At 38.3% G+C, this 20,107-nt stretch overlaps 1 protein-coding gene across 1 annotated transcript; it reads left to right on the top strand.

Annotated features, from left to right (window-relative positions):
• The first annotated feature begins 4,293 nt into the window (after positions 1-4,293).
• On the top strand, positions 4,294-18,065 carry LOC127453277 (polyhomeotic-like protein 1). Its single transcript, XM_051719515.1, has 15 exons — positions 4,294-4,483; positions 5,055-5,206; positions 5,359-5,469; positions 6,021-6,098; positions 6,656-6,799; positions 7,002-7,172; positions 8,260-8,344; positions 8,467-9,410; positions 11,272-11,410; positions 11,511-11,686; positions 12,140-12,227; positions 12,332-12,419; positions 14,904-15,075; positions 15,547-15,784; positions 17,228-18,065. The coding sequence occupies exons 2-15, from the start codon at positions 5,087-5,089 to the stop codon at positions 17,377-17,379; spliced, it is 2,706 nt and encodes a 901-aa protein (XP_051575475.1). The 5' UTR covers positions 4,294-4,483; positions 5,055-5,086; the 3' UTR covers positions 17,380-18,065.
• The last annotated feature ends 2,042 nt before the right edge of the window (positions 18,066-20,107 follow it).

The following is a 20,107-nucleotide window of genomic DNA, read 5'->3' as shown; positions in this document are numbered from 1 at the left end:
AAGAGCTTTCCAACCATATCTCCAGTGGTTCCTTTACACTCAATCACAATTTTATCACTTTTTGACCCATTTGCTTTGACATTAGCTCTTAAGCCTGTTACATCTGCTAAGAAGTCCAGCCTTCCACTGAGAAACCCAAAATCTACTTTGCTGTTTCTGGTGTACCTCACTCTCTTGTTGACAATATCTCCCAGCTCATGGAAGAACTTGAGGCATTTAGCTTCATCTGCTGGATTCTGGAAGAATTTCCCAAACCTTTCTGGACAGGGGGAGCTTGTCCAGAGAGCTGACTCATCACAATAGTCTCTGTTCTCGATATCATGGACTTTCATTGTCACACCCTCTGAAACATTTGCCAGATTGTCTCCAACTTCTAAATGTCTCCAGCTCCTTGTCTAGGTTGTAGCATACATAGCAGGCGTGGAGATGGCAATTGTTTTGTACTTGTCTCTTAACCTGAAACCGCAGACTGTGTTTGATACATTCTCCCTCCACTTTGCCCTTAGAGCTAAATCAGCATCTTTTTGTTTTTCAAAGAAAATCCTTTGTGTGATTTTGAGAACTTTACCACTGTCTTTCAACACCAGTGTGTCCTTAACTTTCCGACAGCCCAGACGTGGAGTGCTGTTAAACTGGAGCTTGAAGTCCTCCAGCTCTTTTACAATATCCTGGGCTTTCTGAACAATATCCGCATTCTGGGAGAGTCTGATGACTTTATGGTTCAGAACACCTTTGGGTAAGTTGATACGTAGTAATTAAAAAAGTACAAGGTAGTCACTCACATCCAGTTGATCCCCACATTCTTCTTTAGAGGGTTTCTTCATAATCACGTTGCCTTCCCTGATTCCTTTTACTGGGGTTTCATTCCTCCACTTTCCTTTTACTTCCTCTTTCACCTTCTCTTCAAGATTTATCTTACCATTCCCAGCAGATCCCATCCTCAATCCGTCTCTTGTTTTACTTTGTCTCTTTGTAGCATGTCCTATAGTCTTATATTTGACTTTTTTGTCACCATCTCCTCTCTCCTCCTTTCCATCCATTTTTCCATTCAAGCCAACCTCCATTCTAATTTTCAGTTCTAGCTCACACATGCCGGCACCATTCCATTGCTCTTTTTTATCCAACCATTTTTCCTTTCTCCAACTCCTGTCTATCCCTGTACCAGCCTTTGCGTCCCCATGCAGCACTCTGTGTCTATTAGACTCCATGGGTTTTTTATTTAGAACACATGAGCATAGGGAAAAAGGATGAGATGTTTGTTTGTATCTGTGACATGTGAGTTACGTAACCTGTCATGTGCCCTGGTGATCTGGTGATTATTAGTCATAACTTGAACTGTTATTTCAAAATTAAAACACTTCACTTATGTTGAAAGAGAATGTGTTAAAAATATTTTGCCGATAATGGCAACCGCGGAATTTGTGTAGGCAGAATACATCTATTTTAATACACAACTCCAATCTACTCATAGTTTTGTAACGCACACACACATTCAGTATATATACAACATATATAACAAGTGTCTCCTCTAAAAGACTGTCAAAATGGTAACACTTCACTTTTGTTTAATAAATCATGTGATAATACTTTGCCCATAATGGCAACTGTGAGTATTTTTGTTGTTTATATACACTATATTGCCAAAAGTATTCGCTCATCTGCCTTTAGACGCATATGAACTTAAGTGACATCCCATTCTTAATCCATAGGGTTTAATATGACGTCGGCCCACCCTTTGCAGCAATAACAGCTTCAACTCTTCTGGGAAGGCTTTCCACAAGGTTTAGGAGTGTGTTTATGGGAATTTTTGACCATTCTTCCAGAAGTGCATTTGTGAGGTCAGACACTGATGTTGGACGAGAAGGCCTGGCTCGCAGTCTTCGCTCTAATTCATCCCAAAGGTGCTCTATCGGGTTGAGGTCAGGACTCTGTGCAGGCCAGTCAAGTTCTTCCACACCAAACTCGCTCAACCATGTCTTTATGGACCTTGCTTTGTGCACTGGTGCGCAGTCATGTTGGAACAGGAAGGGGCCATCCCCAAACTGTTCCCACAAATTTGGGAGCATGGAATTGTCCAAAATCTCTTGGTATGCTGAAGCATTCAGAGTTCCTTTCACTGGAACTAAGGGGCCAAGCCCAGCTCCTGAAAAACAACCCCACACCATAATCCCCCCTCCACCAAACTTCACAGTTGGCACAATGCAGTCAGACAAGTACCGTTCTCCTGGCAACCGCCAAACCCAGACTCGTCCATCAGATTGCCAGATGGAGAAGCGTGATTCGCCACTCCAGAAAACGCGTCTCCACTGCTCTAGAGTCCAGTGGCGGCGTGCTTTACACCACTGCCTCCGACGCTTTGCATTGCACTTGGTGATGTAGCTGCTCGGCCATGGAAACCCATTCCATGAAGCTCTCTACGCACTATTCTTGAGCTAATCTGAAGGCCACATGAACTTTGGAGGTCTGTAGCGATTGACTCTGCAGAAAGTTGGCAACCTCTGCGCACTATGCGCCTCAGCATCCGCTGACCCCGCTCTGTCATTTTACGTGGCCTACCACTTCGTGGCTGAGTTGCTGTCATTCCCAATCGCTTCCACTTTGTTATTATACCACTGACAGTTGACTGTGGAATATTTATAGCGAGGAAATTTCACGACTGGACTTGCTGCACAGGTGGCATCCTATCACAGTACCACGCTGGAATTCACTGAGCTCCTGAGAGCGGCCCATTCTTTCACAAATGTTTGTAGAAGCAGTCTGCATGCCTGGGTGCTTCATTTTATACACCTGTGGCCATGGAAGTGATTGGAACACCTGAATTCAATTATTTGGATGGGTGAGCGAATACTTTTGGCAATATAGTGTATATTTACCATTTATGTAGGCAAAATACATCTATTTTAATTTGCAACACCAATTAATACTATTCTACTCATAGTTTTGACCTGACAGTATTCATATTACAGATATATACCATACATAATTAGAGGTTTTTATGTGATTTGAGCAGTCAAATCCTGTTACCAGACTACCTGTGTTTATGTTGTCATGGGTGGTTCAGGTTAGGGATGGGCGATACCACTTATTTTCTTTTCAATCCGATACCAAGTACTTTTAGGCCAGTATCGCTGATATCGATAAAAAATTGAATTTTTACAAATTCTTTGGATAAAATTAGTAACTTAAATTATTACTTACTTTTTTTATATTTATAGGCCTAAGCAGAAAATTATTAGGCTGCTTTGTTTACCTTTTAAAAATTAGTAAGTATAAGCAACATATATGCAACGATAGGGATACTACAGTAATGCTGTAGCAAAACCATGGTTAATTGTATCAAAACTTTGGTTACTGCCAAAAAACAAAAACATGGTTACTACAGTCGTGGTTACAAGTCATGATTATTACAATATTACTACAGTAAATCCATGGGTAGTTTTCATAAGGGTATCATTTATTAACGAGGATTAAAGATCATTATCAATGTTTTAACACCTCTGAATTTAAATAAACCTGTAAAAATGGTCACACAAGCCCATTATAATACATGTCATGTCTAGGTTTGTCATTACTTGGTGTGAATAACTCCAGATGCTGTTTTTCTGTCATTACCTCAGGAACGCACTGCTCCCTCTATGAACGTGTGCTATAACTGAAAGGGTGAGCGCTGTCTGACTGCTAGTGTATTTTAGCATTTATGTGCGTCAAGATGCGCGGAAGAAAAAATAGTTCCGGTGCCATGCAGCAATTCGCTCATGTAATTATTATTTTCCACTTCGAAGCTTATAAGATGCATTAATATTCATGTTATCTAAATAATAAGATAACTAGTTAAAAAAAAAACAAATTTCAGAATCGATATTTTTATGTGAGGATCGATATTCTTGATACCACATCAGTATCGGAAGTATCGATACTTTAGTATCGATCCGCCCATCCCTAGTTCAGGTGCAATATCTGTCAGCTGAATAACAGGTCTGTCCAGCCAGTATGTAAATATGCCTTTCCCATTTTCTTAGTCATTGCCACACTTCCATTTTCCATCCAGCTGATCCTCTTTGATCAAATGTTGCTTTATGTATTTATCTTTTTACATCCCACATCTTTATTTGTTTGTTTATTTATTTATGTGTTCATTACAGACCGATAGACAGACAGACCGATAGACAGACAGACAGACAGACAGATAGATAGATAGATAGATAGATAGATAGATAGAAATAATACTTTTATTATGTAAACGAACGTGTACGTCATTTTTGGCGCCGGAAAGAGACTTGTAAACAGTGCGGGGGGCGGGGTTTATCGCTTTTTGAGCATTATCCCAATCGTTGTTTGAAGAATTGCAATAATTCTTGTAAAAGCAAAAAATAAACAGTGGAACTGTATTGGATCGATAACACAAACACAGTTGACTTTATATTTCCAGGCGGTTGCCTGCATTACGCGAGAAGAAAGCAACAATCGTGCAGATCGCAGAGAGGTAAAATTCTGTCTGCTTTGCCACTTTCGGAGTCGCCAGTTTGCCAACATTTTGCAGCAGCGGATGAAATATAGAACGGGGTGTTCTTTTATTTTCACCCGAAGCCCTGATGCATTGCTTTTTTTACATACATACATACATACATACATACATACATATATGATTACGCTTGTTGTTATTTTTTCTAGTATGCTTCTTAGTCGTAACTTGTTGAAAATGCAACTGCACCTAGATCATTTATCACCCGCAGTTGACAGCTGATTAACCGCTCTTTATACATTACACACTGATTACATTTAAGTACATTACAGTACATTAAAACAATCTGATATTGTTGCGCTATTTGTCAAATAATGTTACAGTGCGTAAAAACATTTTAGCAGACTTTATTGTTCTAACAAGTGTGTCTGCAAGTGGCCAAATTACTGAATTGATTTAATAATAATCCAGTGCTTTAAATCCCTGTTTTTTTTATTTTTTTTTTATTATTATTTATTTATTTAACAGAGCAACATTAACAACGTTCTTAATCGTTTGCTTATTCATATTTTCCTCTGGTATTCTATTACAGAGTTTGACTGACTGGTCGTCCATCCAGTGAGCATGGAGGGAGGAGAGGACCAGACCAATTCCAGTTCAGCCAATAACAACGCTGCACCAGGAGGAAACTCCCGCCCCTCTCAGATAGCTCAAATGTCTCTGTATGAAAGGCAAGCTGTGCAGGTGTGTCACAAAGCCATTGCAAATTCTACGTACAGCCTAATTGAAGTCTAATGCACTTGCACTTATGTGTAGACCTCTGTGCACCAGCACCTTTGACTGACTTCCTTGAGTCCTGAAAAATGTAGTCGACTGTATTCTTAAAATGTTCCCAGGCGCTGCAGGCACTACAGAGGCAGCCCAATGCAGCTCAGTACTTTCAGCAGCTCATGCTACAACAGCAGATCAACAGCGCTCAACTCCACAACCTGGCTGCTGTGCAACAGGTCAGATTAAAACAGGCAACTCAATCACAGATCAAGCAAAATACACAAACAAAAGAAGCGTTTAGTCAAGCAGCAAAATTTAGATCACAGCTATGAGACCATCTGATAAAAATAAGCATACTATGCAAACTTTAAACATCTCATCAGCTTAGTAACATCAGTCAGTAGGACTCAGTGAAAGCATCATCAAGGTGTTGCACTAGATTACATCATTGTTAAATGGATGTTAACTAATAAAGTATGTAACCATGTATCACAAGGATTGCAATACATATAACATATGAAAAAGTAACAGAGGAGAAGTCAAAACTAATTACTGCATTTGGGGTTAAACCTTTTTATTTTGAATATTGTGTATTGCCCCAGATTTCTTTGAATTATTTACTATTTGATTATTTATTATTACATTAAGCTTTCGCATTGTGTACCTTACCACACCTAAAACATGCAGTATTGCACTTTTTTCATTTTGCATTTGAAACCGTTTGTAGTGGTATTTTATTGAGTTTATGTTTCACCTTTAGTCTAGAATTTGTTGTTAATATTTTCAGGCAACTCTTGCGGCCAGTCGTCAGTCTAGCTCTCCCAGTAACAGTGTCTCTCAGGCCACAAGCTCAGCACAATGCACGGTGAGTCTCTTGAGTTAAAGGTGCACTAAGTTCTTGTTCATCTCGTCTTAGACTTACACTGACACCTAGTGGCCTGGATGCAGCATCATTCAAATGCAATAGTTTTCAGTTACTGATGCCAATGTAAAAATTCACAATTCACAGTCAGCCATGATTACTTTAATCAATGAGTGAAAGTGTCAAATAACAGGACGGTTACTGAGATTAAGCGACTAGTATTCAGCTGGTCATGTGATTCTAACATGGCAGCCCCCATATGCGGACCCTCTCCATGTGGAATAAAACAGCTTTTATAAGGTTACTGATATGACTGGAGTCTTCATTTTAAGGCGAGTGGTCATGATTTCCTACACATTTTACAATTCATTTCTTAAGGAGTACAACTTTTTTAATGAGGAAAAAATTACTTAGTGCACCTTTAAATCAATGAAAAAATAAAGAAAATTTTAACTGCACTCAGTTTCGTATTTTATGTTTGTTTAAAGTGTGCTTTAATGCCTAATGCTTTCTAATTTTTTTGAACGTTGTAAGCTGTTTCTATGGTGTGCTTCTTTTAGGTCAACTTAAGTACCACCTCTGGGGGAGGTACCATGACAAACCCTCGTCCAATGGGACCTGCCACCTCTGCAACAACATCAGCCCTTAGCCAATCAGTGTTGCTGGGTGGAAACTCAGGTGGACAGGGTCAGATGTACCTGAGAGTAAGTGTATTGTTATAGTAAACTTAAATCTAAGACCTAATATATGTTTTTACAGAAAAAAGGCATATAATAATATAGAGCCTAAAGACCTTGTATATCATTTTGTTATATTGTAAAGAAACACATCAAGAGAAATGTTTATGTAATGTTCGTCTAAGCCCAACCTTTTTCTTAAGGGTGTAATTTAACTTTCCTCCCACAGGTAAACCGCTCTCTCAGGGCACCTCTCACCCCTCAGCTCATTTTCATGCCTGGTGGTACAGCAACAGCTGCTGTGGCAACGGTTGCCCAACAGCAGCCCCAGCAGCAACCTCAGCCACAGCAACAGGAAACAACTCCCACATCCTCAAGTAACCAGTCAGATAGTGATCAGGTGTGACATTTGGCCTTCAGTTATATAAAGTTATTTTTCTTGACTCTTGACACAGTGTCCTAACTGGATGCGATGCAATTAAGTCCTATCGAGGGTTGCCCCACCCACAATAAATCCTAATTGGTCCAAAATCCCAGTGCGCATAACAGTATACTAAATAGATTTTTTGTTAAAAATGTGTTCTGCATGGGGGGGATTTTTCATTGTGGATAAACAAATTGCTTGTCACATTGTGCCTGGTTAGGACTTTGGCTGGGTGATATTGAATATTTCGGAGATATTTACAATGCTAGTGATTTAAAATTAAGCTTATTAATTAGCTTTTTTATTTTTTTTAAATTTATTTTATTTTAGCCATTAAGGAAAGTAGTTTCCTACAGACTGTTTTAATAGACTAATTTTACTTGAAATGATGGTTTCTCTGATTAGAAAAACCCCACTCTTTTAAAGGGATAGTTCTCCCAAAAATGTTCTCATTGTTTACACACCCTCATGCCATCCCAGGTGTGTAAGACTTTCTTTCTTTTAGAAAAATATCTCAGTTCTGTTGGGTCCATTCAATGCAAGTGAGTGGCGACCAGAAATTTGAAGGTCCAAAAAGCACATAAAAGCAGTATAAAATTAATCAGTACGACTCCAGTGGTTTAATCCATGTCTTCAGAAGTGATTTGATGCATGGGTGAGAAACAAATCAATATTTAAGTACTTTTATACTGGCCCGAACCCGGCCCTAAACCCGTTGGGTTCTCATGTCCTGTTGGGCCCGGGTCGGGTTGCAGACCTCTACATGGATGGCATGAGGGTGAGTAAATGATGAGTGAATTTACATTTTTGGGTGAACTATCCCTTTAAGCTATTCCAGAGCAAATGCAAAAATATTGAGAGATGTATTAAATAAAGTGAAAAGACTGAAAAAAATGTTTTTTTTTTGTTGTTTTTTTTTTTTTTTAAGCTAAATCCTCGTTATGGTGTTAAAATCATAGTTCGTGTGATGTTTGTATACCTTTTCCCTTTCACAATTAGATTTGTACACTTTTTATTTTTTACCTCTTGCATAATTCTCTTTGTCTCTATCTCTTTCTTTCAGGTACAGAACTTGGCAATGCGTTGCATATCCTCTCCAAGGGTGGCTGCAGTGAAGACCGAGCTTGTTGACAGAAAGGAGACGGGCGGTGAGACTTGAAGTTATTACATTTCAAATTTAGTGGATGTATGTTTCTACTGCAGTCACTCCAAAATGCATCAGCTGTGAAATGAACAGTAGTTTATATGTCTGTCTCTCTCTGTCATTAAGGTTCATTCCCAATTAACCAGCAGACTCAGGCACAACAGCAATTTGGACAGTCAGCCCAGCAGATCCAACCCCAGACTCAACAGCTCCCCAATACTAAACTACAAAACTACAATAACACCAACCCCAGCATGTCTGCCCTTAACGTGAAAGTCACTAACCAATCCACTGTCACAACACAGCAAACTGGAGCCTCCTCCAACCCTCCTCCTTCCTCACCCTCCTCCTCTCTCCCTCTCTCCCAGCTCCTCCTCTCTCAGTCTGGCTTGTGCCAGGCTCGAGGAGTACAAGCAACTGCAGCCACAGTTACCCATATTTTGGTGCCCACCTCTAATGTTCCCACTTCTCAAGGGTATCCGATGGGCACAGTGGCAACCAAATCCAACATGAATGCCCAGACTTTAGTGGTACAGCCTCTCCAGCAGACAGGAGCAAATTTGAGCACAGAGAAACTGGGTCATGCAACGGGGCATGTGCCCATCCAACCTAAAATGGCACAGGGCCATCGGCTGCCAGTGCAGATGCCCCCTCGCCACCCACCTCCTATTCTACCAGCACCACCCAACAACTGCCAGTGCACGGGGGGTCATCACCCTCCCCATGTCCCAGTTCAGCTGGTTGGGGCAAGGCAGAGCACAATAGGAAACTCCCAGGTTTTAGCATTGGCCCACACCCGGACCTGTTGCACCCAGCAGGACACCACAGCTGCTGTGGCCGTCAATACCTCCAGTAACAATGTAGTGACCATGGTGACTGCAATGGAAACGGTTGGAGCTGGCATGTGCCTTAAAACAGCCCCAAGTGCCCTGCCGGTGTCTCAGATGCAGACCAATCAGAGCACAGGATTAAATCAGATTAATCCTGCTGCAGTCACACACTCATTGGATGGACAAAATAACTCTGGAGCACCTTTAAGTGGAGAGGTGTTCGTTCAGTCTGGAACTCAGGTTAGTAGATAAATGAGACATACTATGGAGTGCAACAGTCAGGCCCCCCCCCCCCCCCATTTTTATTTATTTATTTATTTATTTATTTATTTTTTAAATCCCATAAATTTTCTCTATAGAGAAATCGCTTTTAAACAATAACGTCTTATAAACCTTTCAACATTAACCTACTATGAGCTCAAAAGTTGTTTATGGGATAATGCCCAGTCAGCCGTAGGGGTGGGTAAAAATTTTGTTTTTCCGATGCATCACAATCTTCATTTGAACAATCTTGATATTGATTCTTGAATCCCAAGATCGATCTTTCACTCAATGCACAACCTTCCACTACAATGAGAGGAAATCTCTCGCATTTGGAACCAAATTTCACGCTATGCGACTAAAGTAAACATATTTGGCAACTGGCTGGTACATTTTTACATTTCACTCACTTGTAGTTGTGTAGTTTAGTCGGAAAGTGTTCAGCAGCGAGATCTTTTCACAGCTTGTTGAGAGTAAAAGTTGTTCCGTGTAATGTGTGCCCAAAGAGGAGATCCATGCAACCCATTTGTCATTGAATAATGTCTCTTTTAATACTCTATCTGTTCTTTACAGTCAGTTGTTGATCAAAAACAACTACAAAAAAAACATTTAATTCTAATCATGCATCGCACAGATAAGGTTAAGCCGTTTGAGTCCTCTCTAGTTAACATGTGCTCATTTAAAGGCATTTTTAAGGCAGTTCTTGCAAAAGGAGGATGCTGGAGCCGGCTTGACAAACACGTAGACATTTATTGTTGCACTTTTCAGTCGCACACAATAAGGCCGCTTTTCAGCAGTACACAAAAGGTTTGCTTTTCAGCTTCACTACACAAACTCTGTTGGTTTTCAGCTCAGCACTACACATAAACTCTATTTGCTTTTCAGCTCAACACTGCACATAAACTCCGTTGGCTTTTCAGCTCAACACTACACATAAACTCTATTTGCTTTTCGGCTCAACACTACACATAAACTCTATTTGCTTTTCAGCTCAACACTACACATAAACTCTATTTGCTTTTCAGCTCAACACTACACATAAACTCAGTTGGCTTTTCAGCTCAACACTACACATAAACAGCTTCGTTGAGTCTCTCTCTTTCCCTGTGTCTTTCACCCGTTAATGCTGTAATCAGCCACAGCTGGGCGAGATAATCCACTGCAGGTGTCCAACAAGGCCTCGCTCCGCACAGTAGCCGCTTGACCCGCCCCATTCTCCACAACAATTACAGAAATGCCGTTTTTTGTTAAAGAGACAGTACCGGTTTTAGCACGTGTTCAACAAATCAATGTAAATACTTGTAAATAGTACAAATTATGCAATTTAACAATAAATATGTAACAAAAATAAAATATGAAATATAATATCTTTTTTTATATTTGTTCATTTTTAATAAGCCAAATTGTGACCAAAATAATGAAAAAGTAATAAAATATAATTAGTGAAATGAATATTATCCTATTGAACCTAGTTAAAAGGTCCCCTGTATAATTAACAGCATTAGCTGGGAGATATTTCATTTTATATGTAAGCAAAAGGGACAATATAACTGAAATAAACCCATATGAATCAATATTGAATAGAATAGAAATCAGAATCGAATCAAGAGCTTGTGAATCGGAATCAAATTGAATCTGGAAATCTGTATCAATACCCATCCCTAGTCAGACGGTCATTATAACAAAAGAAATCCCGACAGGGTGATCAGGAAATAACTATTAAAAAAATAAATGGGGAAAAATACCAAGGTGGCTGAAAAAGTGGGTGGTCACTGTTCAGTTATTCCATGCAGTGTTAGAGACAGTGTAAATCACTTATGAGCTATTCCTTCTCTCGTAGATAAAGCCTGTGATTGGTCCCTTAAAAAGAAAATCGGAATCTGATGCAACTCTTGAGATTTCGGCAGAGACCATCAATGCAATTCCATCACTGCAAGACTCCGCCCCTCCCCTCTCACCAGCTCCCTCACTAGACACAGGTGGGCGATGGAAAGAGTCACTATTTACAGTATGCTTCTCATTTATCTTTGTATTAAGGTTTTTCCTAAATTTTTTCCTTACTCTTTCTTTCTTATTTAGTCCCAGAGATGGCATTCTCCTCTCCTCCTACTCTCTCTCTTTCTCTCCCTCTTCCTCTCCCTCGTGGAGGAGGACAAGGTGATCGAGCGCCAGTCCCACAGGCTGTGGTCAAACCTCAAGTTCTCACTCACCTCATTGAAGGCTTTGTTATCCAGGAGGGAGCTGAACCTTTCCCTGTGAGTCATTCTGCTTAATATAGATCACTGTCCACTATTTGATTCCCATCTTCAACCATTTCATGGAGTGGAATAATCTGTTCATAGAAGGATAATACTGCATTAATACATATGTTTGAATTAAACAGTGGGGTTCAAAAGTCTGAGTCCACATTGAAAACCTGGGATGCAAAATCTAATTTAAACCTAGACATTAGCAAAGTTTTAGGATTTAGAAAAAATGAAAACAAATAAGAAATTATGATGTAAAATGAATAAGAAATATTTTAGATTCTGGACTATTTTTAAGTTACTGATAAAATAAGCAGATGACAATGTTACACTCTGTATGGTAGATTCGATTAGTAAGAAAGATGTTCTTTGGAATCATGCTGGAATATCATGGATCATCAGGTTTTACATCTTGAAGCAGAACTTGGAATAGAACACTCAACTTTTCCTGGTGATTGACAGGTGACTGGTCCAGTGAAAGAGCGAGCAGAGGGCATTCTTCCTGTGGCTGTTCCACCCATCCTAAAACCAGCGCACAACAACCCTAACAGTAAGTGTGTGTGTTGTGGTTGGTGGGACACTAGTTTTGTGGAAAAAAGCACTTTCTACAGCCTCTTTCTCTTTTACACATTTTCTCTTTATATCTTTTAACAGAGTTAAAGTGTGAATACTGTCTAAGATTAGCACCAGCCACCCAGTTCAGACGATCCAAACGCTTCTGTTCCAAAACCTGTGCCAAGAGGTATTTATCAAAGTACAGTTTACCAACAACAGAAAACTATTAAATGTATATGCATATACTGTATGAAGCCTATATATGTGAGTGCACGTATGTATGTATTGTATGTAGTGTTCATTTTCACACAGTTTTTTAATTTTAACCATAATTTTAGTTTTTTTGACAAAAATGTCCTTAAAATTAAGTCAATATTATAATATCAATATTTTAGCCAATCTTGCTATATTCATTAATTTTAGTAAATTTTACTCTGATTTAAGTGGCATGTAATTTTAGTCGACAAAAATAACATTTTGGTTGACGATAATGTGCAAAATGACAAAAACATGTCTCAAACTGTAACAGATTAATATGTTAAACAACATAAAACTGTCCTGAACATCAGCCTGAGCTCCTGAAATAATAGCATGTAATTAATATACTAATATATTATCTACTTTTTAGAAGTTACTCTGTTGTGAATTATTCACCTTTACACAGTTTAGGATATTGCTGCATTATGTATAGCACACTTTTTAAATTGGTCATGACATGCCTTTTTTATTATTTTAACATGTTCCTTGTGGTTCACTTGTAATATTAGTAACGTTTTTTGCGCAAAAAACAGTGATACATTTGTAAAATATGATCATTTTCCACCCTCATTCTGACCCTCTGTCAGAAACACTCTGGCTGTGTCTCGTTTGGAAGGATGCGTCCTCCGGAGGTCGCATTTGTCGGCCGCATACGTCATCGAGAATTTCTCGTTTCAGAAAAGCGAGTAGGACACTTCGAATGCAGCTTTCGAATGTGACCTTCTTTCACGGGAATTCGGAGGATGCATAAGGTGTATCCTTCGTGGACACTCACAACCCACAATTCTTTGCTTCAATGGAAATGTCTAAAAAAAATTACGCCAATTTGCCCGTAAATATGATGTTCAAACGCAAGTAATGTTAATTTCCAAGTTAAAGTACCTCAGTAGATGGGTGCAGAGTATATAATATGTATAATTATATTAATATATAATTAAAATAAAGTATTAGATTAAAAGTACACCTACACTTTTCTGTTCTGTTGACATCATTATAACTCTCCTAAAATGTACCTCAAACATTCCCTTCCAGAGGGACTTTGTTCTCTTCTCACTCAAAGCTCTCGCACTTGTTAAAGAGTGGCGTGCTGTCATAGCAACCATGTTACGTTCCGTTTCCGTTTGTCCTACAAAGGTCGTCTCATTTAAACGAGGCTTGTTTAAAGGAGGACGCTCAGCATACTGCAGCCTTCAAAGGATGCGTCCTACCCAGCACACAGCCTTCCAAACGAGACGGCTTCTCTTTTGGTGCTGATTCTCCTTTAAGACTTGACAGTAAACACCCACTGTTATGATTGGCTCTCTGCGCTTGACTGACCTGCTCCCTCTACTTGCCATCTCACTGCTCATCGCTACTGGGCGGGGCTACTGAAGTGATAAGGTTAAATAACTGATAAGTAGTTATTAATGTTTTGTGGAGGCAGTCAGATGCAATTATCTACCACAGTGTGACATTACAATGTGGAGGAAGTAGAGAATGATTCGTTTTGGCAGCTTGGTTTCAACAAATGCTCTTTTTGCTGTGAGGAGGAAGTTTTGAGTTCTGAAACTTACAGTTTGTTTTTATAATATAATGACCTCTTACTGTATATGCTAAAAGAGCAATGAAAATTTTATTCCTCATGTCATGACCCCTTTAAGGAAATGGCGTACTCACAGTGTAAGTTACGCATTCTGACTAGCGTATAACGTAGTTCAAGTTCACCTGTTCATTTGCTTCATTGTCTGTGGAGATGAAAGTTGTACTATTATGTTATGTTGTAGATGTAGCTGATTAATATCACATACACAGTATTGGATGTATAGTACTTGAGTGAGGTAATTAAACCATTTGTAAAGTTCATTTTACAGTAGTTCTGCTCTTGCAGCTCAAGCGGGGAAATCCTTAACATACTATGACTGGATTATCGGAAACAATTCTTTCTAGATTTTTCTTTATTTAAAAATAAATAATTAAACAATGCTAGTGCATTGTTAATATCTTGCAGTATTCAACCGTATGTTTTAATTAAAACCATTTTTTTCGTCTTTTTCGTCTTGCCCTCACAAGGCAAATCAATCAATTTTCGTCAGCTATTTCATTGACGAGTTTAACATTGCATGTAAATGCTTCTATTCAATTATTTCCTAAAATATGATTATCTGTGACTTAATTCATCAACGATTATTTGTTTTCCTGCTGTGCCACTACAACACCAAAATCACCCAGATCATTGTGTAAGATTCCTAGATTCTCAAAGGAACAGTTCACCCAAAAATGAAAATTCTGTCATTATTTACTCACCCTCATTTCAAACCCCTATTTTGTTGCGTGAAACAAAATTTAGATATTTTTGAAGAATCTTTATGCAGCAGGGTTATTCTTTCCTTCTGGAGAAAATTTAACTAATTTAATTCTGGATTTTCTGATTCAGGTACAATGTCAGCTGCAGTCACCACTACCGCATTAGTAGGGGTCTTGATAGTGGAGAACGACCACCAGGGGGTCCTGAGGTGCAGGATGTTATTGCTAGACGCAGGGGTCCTCGCAGGAGCAGCTCTGAGATCGCCTGTGCTAAAATAGCAGGCAGGCATCTGCCTGTAAAGGTCAGTTTGGAAAGATGATGGTGAGTGCTGTAGTCTGACTTTAGGAAGTTAAATCTCATGTAGAATTTCATGCAAACTCACTTTACTGCAAAGGTTCTCAACCTTTTTGGTCTGTTAAACCCATATAATTTAAAATATTTACTCTATATGCGATTTCAAGTTATAAGTATAGCCTTTCAAAAACATATAAGGAATTTTCCATATAAGGCATCATCTTTGCTTCAGTTCTGAAACATTTCTATTATTTTTCATATTCTTTGAAAATGAACCTTTTATACATAAAGATATTCAGTTTAATCTGTTGGCTTTTTCATGACACTCACAAAACCCTTAGGATTCTTGCTTTAAGGGAACTAAAACTTAGTTTATCGCAAATTTTTAAAGTGAAAACCTCTTTCTTCCTCTTGGTTTTTATAAAGTAGTTGTTTATACTTCATCCTCTCTTTTTCCATTGACATTTCTCTTTCTCAGTGTCGCTCTGAGTCCAGTCGTTCTGAGGACATCTCTAGCTGTGAGGGTGAGGAAGAGGAAGACTTCTTGTCACTCTCGCCCAGCTCGTCCTTCTCATGCTCAAGACCAGCTCACTGTGGGCCTCAGTTGGATGATACTGCACCAGGTGCCCTCCAAGTGGATGGGAACCACTTCCTGTCTGGCAACCCGGCTCACTGGAGTGTGGAGGAAGTGTGTCAGTTTATTTCTTCTCTCCAAGGTAGATGTTACAGTGCTCCACATTATGCTTTGCTTCATATTATGTTCAACTCCAGTGCATTAGAATTGAAGTTTAAAGGAATGCTTCAACCAAAAATGAAAATGTACTCACTAAAATGTTGCTCCAAACCCGTATGACTTTCTTCTGTGGAACACCAATGGTGATCTTTTTAAAAAGTTTTGCGGGTTAAATTGCCTTAAGGACTGTGAAATAGTGTCTCCAATCTTTCTGTTTTGCTCGAAAAAGGACAAAAAAACATTGTAAATACACTTTAAAAGTAATAGTTGTGACTCATGAACTATTAAGTATTTTAAAGCAATATAATCTCTTTGTGCAATAAACAAAGTCGTTATTCACTTTAAAATCAAATCAAATGATTAACCAAATAGGTAAAGTTTAAGACAAACTTTGATGTTGCCTTGACAAAGCCTTGTATGAAAGTTGAAAATTGTTTTAAAAGTTTGAAGTTTGATACAGAGATTAATGTAAGACAGAGATAACTGTAAAACAAACAGCCAGCTAGCTAGCTTAGTCAGATAAGCCGTCAGATAGAAAGTCAGATATGCCACCAGATGGATGGATGGATGGATTGATTGATTGATTGAATTAACAAGAATTCCCTTGGCCAGTTTGAACATTTCAACAATATAAGTCTATGAAATGTTTTTGAGATTTGATCGTCCGCTGTGTGAAAATCGTATGTCCGATCAATTATAAAAACATAGCACACTAACACCGTGTCTACTCTGGATGTGAGCGCCGCGTCACGTCAAAAGCAATAGAACCTGTTATAATCAATGATGCTGTCTACACTGGAAGTCTGTTGCGGCATGTCGCGGCAATGGTAAACGAGTGTCCCTTTCCATTTTGCCAACAACAAAAATAAAAAGTTTAGAACCTTTGTGTCGACGCATCCAGTGTAGACAGCCTCAAGCTGTTGTGTCAACGGACTCTCCCGGTGTAAATCAGAACAGTCTGAAGGTCTGTGCCGAGTTTGGTGCATGTAGCTTGAAAACTTTAGGAAGAGTTAGAATTGATAATTTTGGTTTTGGTTTAGGGAATTTGGTAAAACCCTAAACCATGTCTTTGTCAAGGCAACATAATGCACTAAAATCAATATGTCGATAACATCAAACCTCATTGGTTCTCATCACATCTCGTAATCAAACGTGCCATATGCCATCAAAGAAGAAAGTTGAACCTGGAAATTAATACCAACTTAAAGTCATAGAATTGTCTAAAGTGAAAATAGGTTTATTTTTTCTACTTATGCTCTGCCCTAAAACATTTAATCAGATATAAATATAAAAATATTTTTTAAAATCTTTATCCAGTTATCATGAATGACTAGAAAAGTCATGGAAATTAACTGGTTGAAAGGTAAGGGAACACTGTATTTTCTTTTATAATATTTTCCTCTGTCGTGACATCTCTACTTATCAGGTTGTGAGGACCTGGCAGGCCAGTTCCTGTCTCAGGAGATTGATGGGCAAGCGCTGCTGCTACTGAAGGAAGAGCACCTCATGTCCACCATGAACATCAAACTTGGCCCTGCCCTCAAAATCTGTGCATCTATCAACAGCCTGAGGGACTGAACAAGGGAAGAGGACAGAAGAATAGAAGGATTAGAGCTTTATACTTCCATCACCAGCCTGAGAACTGAAGGAAAAGAAATAAATGGGAATGAAAGGACAGACTAGATGGCTGACCTAGGAGATTAATCAAAGCTAGGGGCGGAAGGGCAAGAGTAAGTTCTAAATTGATGTTAGCCAGAGAGACTGAAGGGAGAAACAAGTAATGCCTTATTTAAAATCTAGATGATTCATAAATCATTCACTTTAGTATTCTTTAGATTTGACTTAATAGTCTTACTTTGAATCATAATGTTGAACGTTGCTAGATTGCAGTTGGCTAGTTCTTACTTAAATTCATCCTGTTTTCAAACACATTATCTGGGGCTGCAAGAAAGATCCTAAAGCGGAGCATAAAGGAGGAGGAAAAAAATAAACTTTAAAATGCTAATTTGATCAGGATGTGGTTAATATAAACACAATACGACATTCCTGGAGTTTGAATGTGCTACTTATTTTATATTTGTAACATGGAGGAACATGTTTTAATGAATATGTGAGGGAATCACTGCAAGATTTGAAAAGGTGACATCAGGTTAAAGGGATAATTCATCAAAAATGAAAATTCTCTCATTTACCCACCTTCATGCCATCCCAGATATACATGGCTTTCTTTCTTCTGCAGAACACAAATGAAGATTTTTAAAGGATATCTCAGCTCTGTTGGTCCAAACAGTGCAAGTGAATGGGTACCAACATTTTGAAGCTCCAAATCCACATAAAGGCAGCAGAAAAGTAATCCATATGACTTGAATGTTTAAATTCATGTCTTCAGAAGGGATATATGATAAGTATGGGTGAGAAACGGATAAAAATGTAAGTCCTTTTTACTATCAATCTTCACTTTAACATTCTTCTTTTGTTTTTGGCGATTCGCATTCGTCGTGCATATTGTCACCTACTGGGCAGAGAGTAAAAAGGACTTAAAAAGGACTTAAATATTGATCTGTTTCTCACCCACACCCATCATATCGCTTCTGATGATATAGATTTAACCACTGGAGTCTTATGGATAGCTTTTATGCTGCCTTTATGTGCATTTTGGAGCTTCAACATTTTGGCACCCATTCACTTGCATTGTATGGACCAATAGAGCTGAGATATTCTTCTAAAAATCTTTGTTTTGCAGAAAAAAGAATGTCATACACATCTGGGATGGCATGAGTGTGAGTAAATGATGAGAAATGTTTCATTTTTGGGTGAACTATCCCTTTAATGTGTAGTCTGTGAGTGTCATATGTCTGTCAGTTACCTATATGTTAAACATTTGTAATCAAAGTATCATGGATGAAGAGATGGACAATATTCATTGTTACTCTTGTAGTGCTTTTGACTCTTAGACTCTTATATTAAAGAATATGTTGCCTTTCTTAAAATGACAGTACTGTTGACTGTAATGGGCATGACTCGTTGCCTCTGACAGGTGCCTCTTTCTCTAGGGCTTCCCCTTTGCTTACCCAAACAGAGACAACAGAGCATTTATGTGTGCTATACTGTACTGGAAGGACAGAATATTTCGGAAAACCTTTATTACGTCTGGGTGATCAGCACTTGATTTAAGGATTGTAGGCTCTCTTCAGTGTGCCTTATAGAAAGTTAACACAATTAGATTCTCATACACTAAAATATTCTAGATGATGCTGATGCAGTGATTATGGAAACATAAATTATACCAATGTGGTTATTTCTGTAAGGTCCAGAGACTGTGAGAGATAGAAAAACCTTAGCTTTAGTTTTCCTATGAAATCATCTCACTAGACAGTGTTACTGAATGGAAGTAGGTTTCTTTTTTTCTATTTTTTATATCAGACTAAAGAAGGTTCTGGTTGAGAGTGATCAGATCTGAACTAATCCTAGAACACAATTATCATTATTATTTTTTTTCAACAGAAGATGATTGGAAGAACTTTTTAAAAAAATTTGAATTAAAAAGTAGCATCATTATTTTGGGGTACAGTTTACCAGCTTCAAGTTATAGATGAGTATTAGTAGCTTTAACTCAGAGCTTTGCAGCACCTGAGAGCAGGTATGATAAGATAGTGTGAGCATGTAAGAGAGTGAGAGAGTGACTTAAAAAGATGTGTGCTGATGCTTATTTTGTTTGTATGCATATATATGAATAAAGCTGCTTTGACATTGACATCCAGTCTATGTTAAGTTTTTATTTCATTGTCAATGGAAAATGCAAATTTTCTGTGTTTTATATTAAAATAAATGTGTTCATTTAAATATATGAATGTCTCATTTGCTGTCATTAAATTGTATTACATCATTTATTGTCACATTCATATTGGTCATAGGCCACACTGCTCTGTAGAAGTTAGCATCAGCCACTGAATAAACCCTATCAGTCAACCACTAGTACAGTCTAAAAGAGATGGTTTATAAATACATATTGTTACTTATTTTGCCTGTGCCATAGTGATTAAAAACTATTAAATATCTACCAATAAAGCATACAAATTGATAATTAGAGTATAAGAAAGAAAACTTATTAAAGAGATCATTGATCAGAAATTACGGGCCATTTTTGTTTGGATTCATTATTTCTAGACTGAGAAGCTCGGACTAAGATACACTAACAATAAACTTGGAGAAGAAGAAAATATGTCCTATATTGAAAAAAGTATGCAGTTTAGCAAAGAAAGATCAGATGAAGCAGGTTACAGGGCATTTCCTGACTGCTCTTCAC

The sequence above is a fragment of the Myxocyprinus asiaticus genome, chromosome 15 (assembly GCF_019703515.2).
Source record: "Myxocyprinus asiaticus isolate MX2 ecotype Aquarium Trade chromosome 15, UBuf_Myxa_2, whole genome shotgun sequence".
Taxonomy (NCBI): Eukaryota; Metazoa; Chordata; class Actinopteri; order Cypriniformes; family Catostomidae; genus Myxocyprinus; species Myxocyprinus asiaticus.
This window is presented reverse-complemented; position numbering and strand designations above follow the sequence as displayed.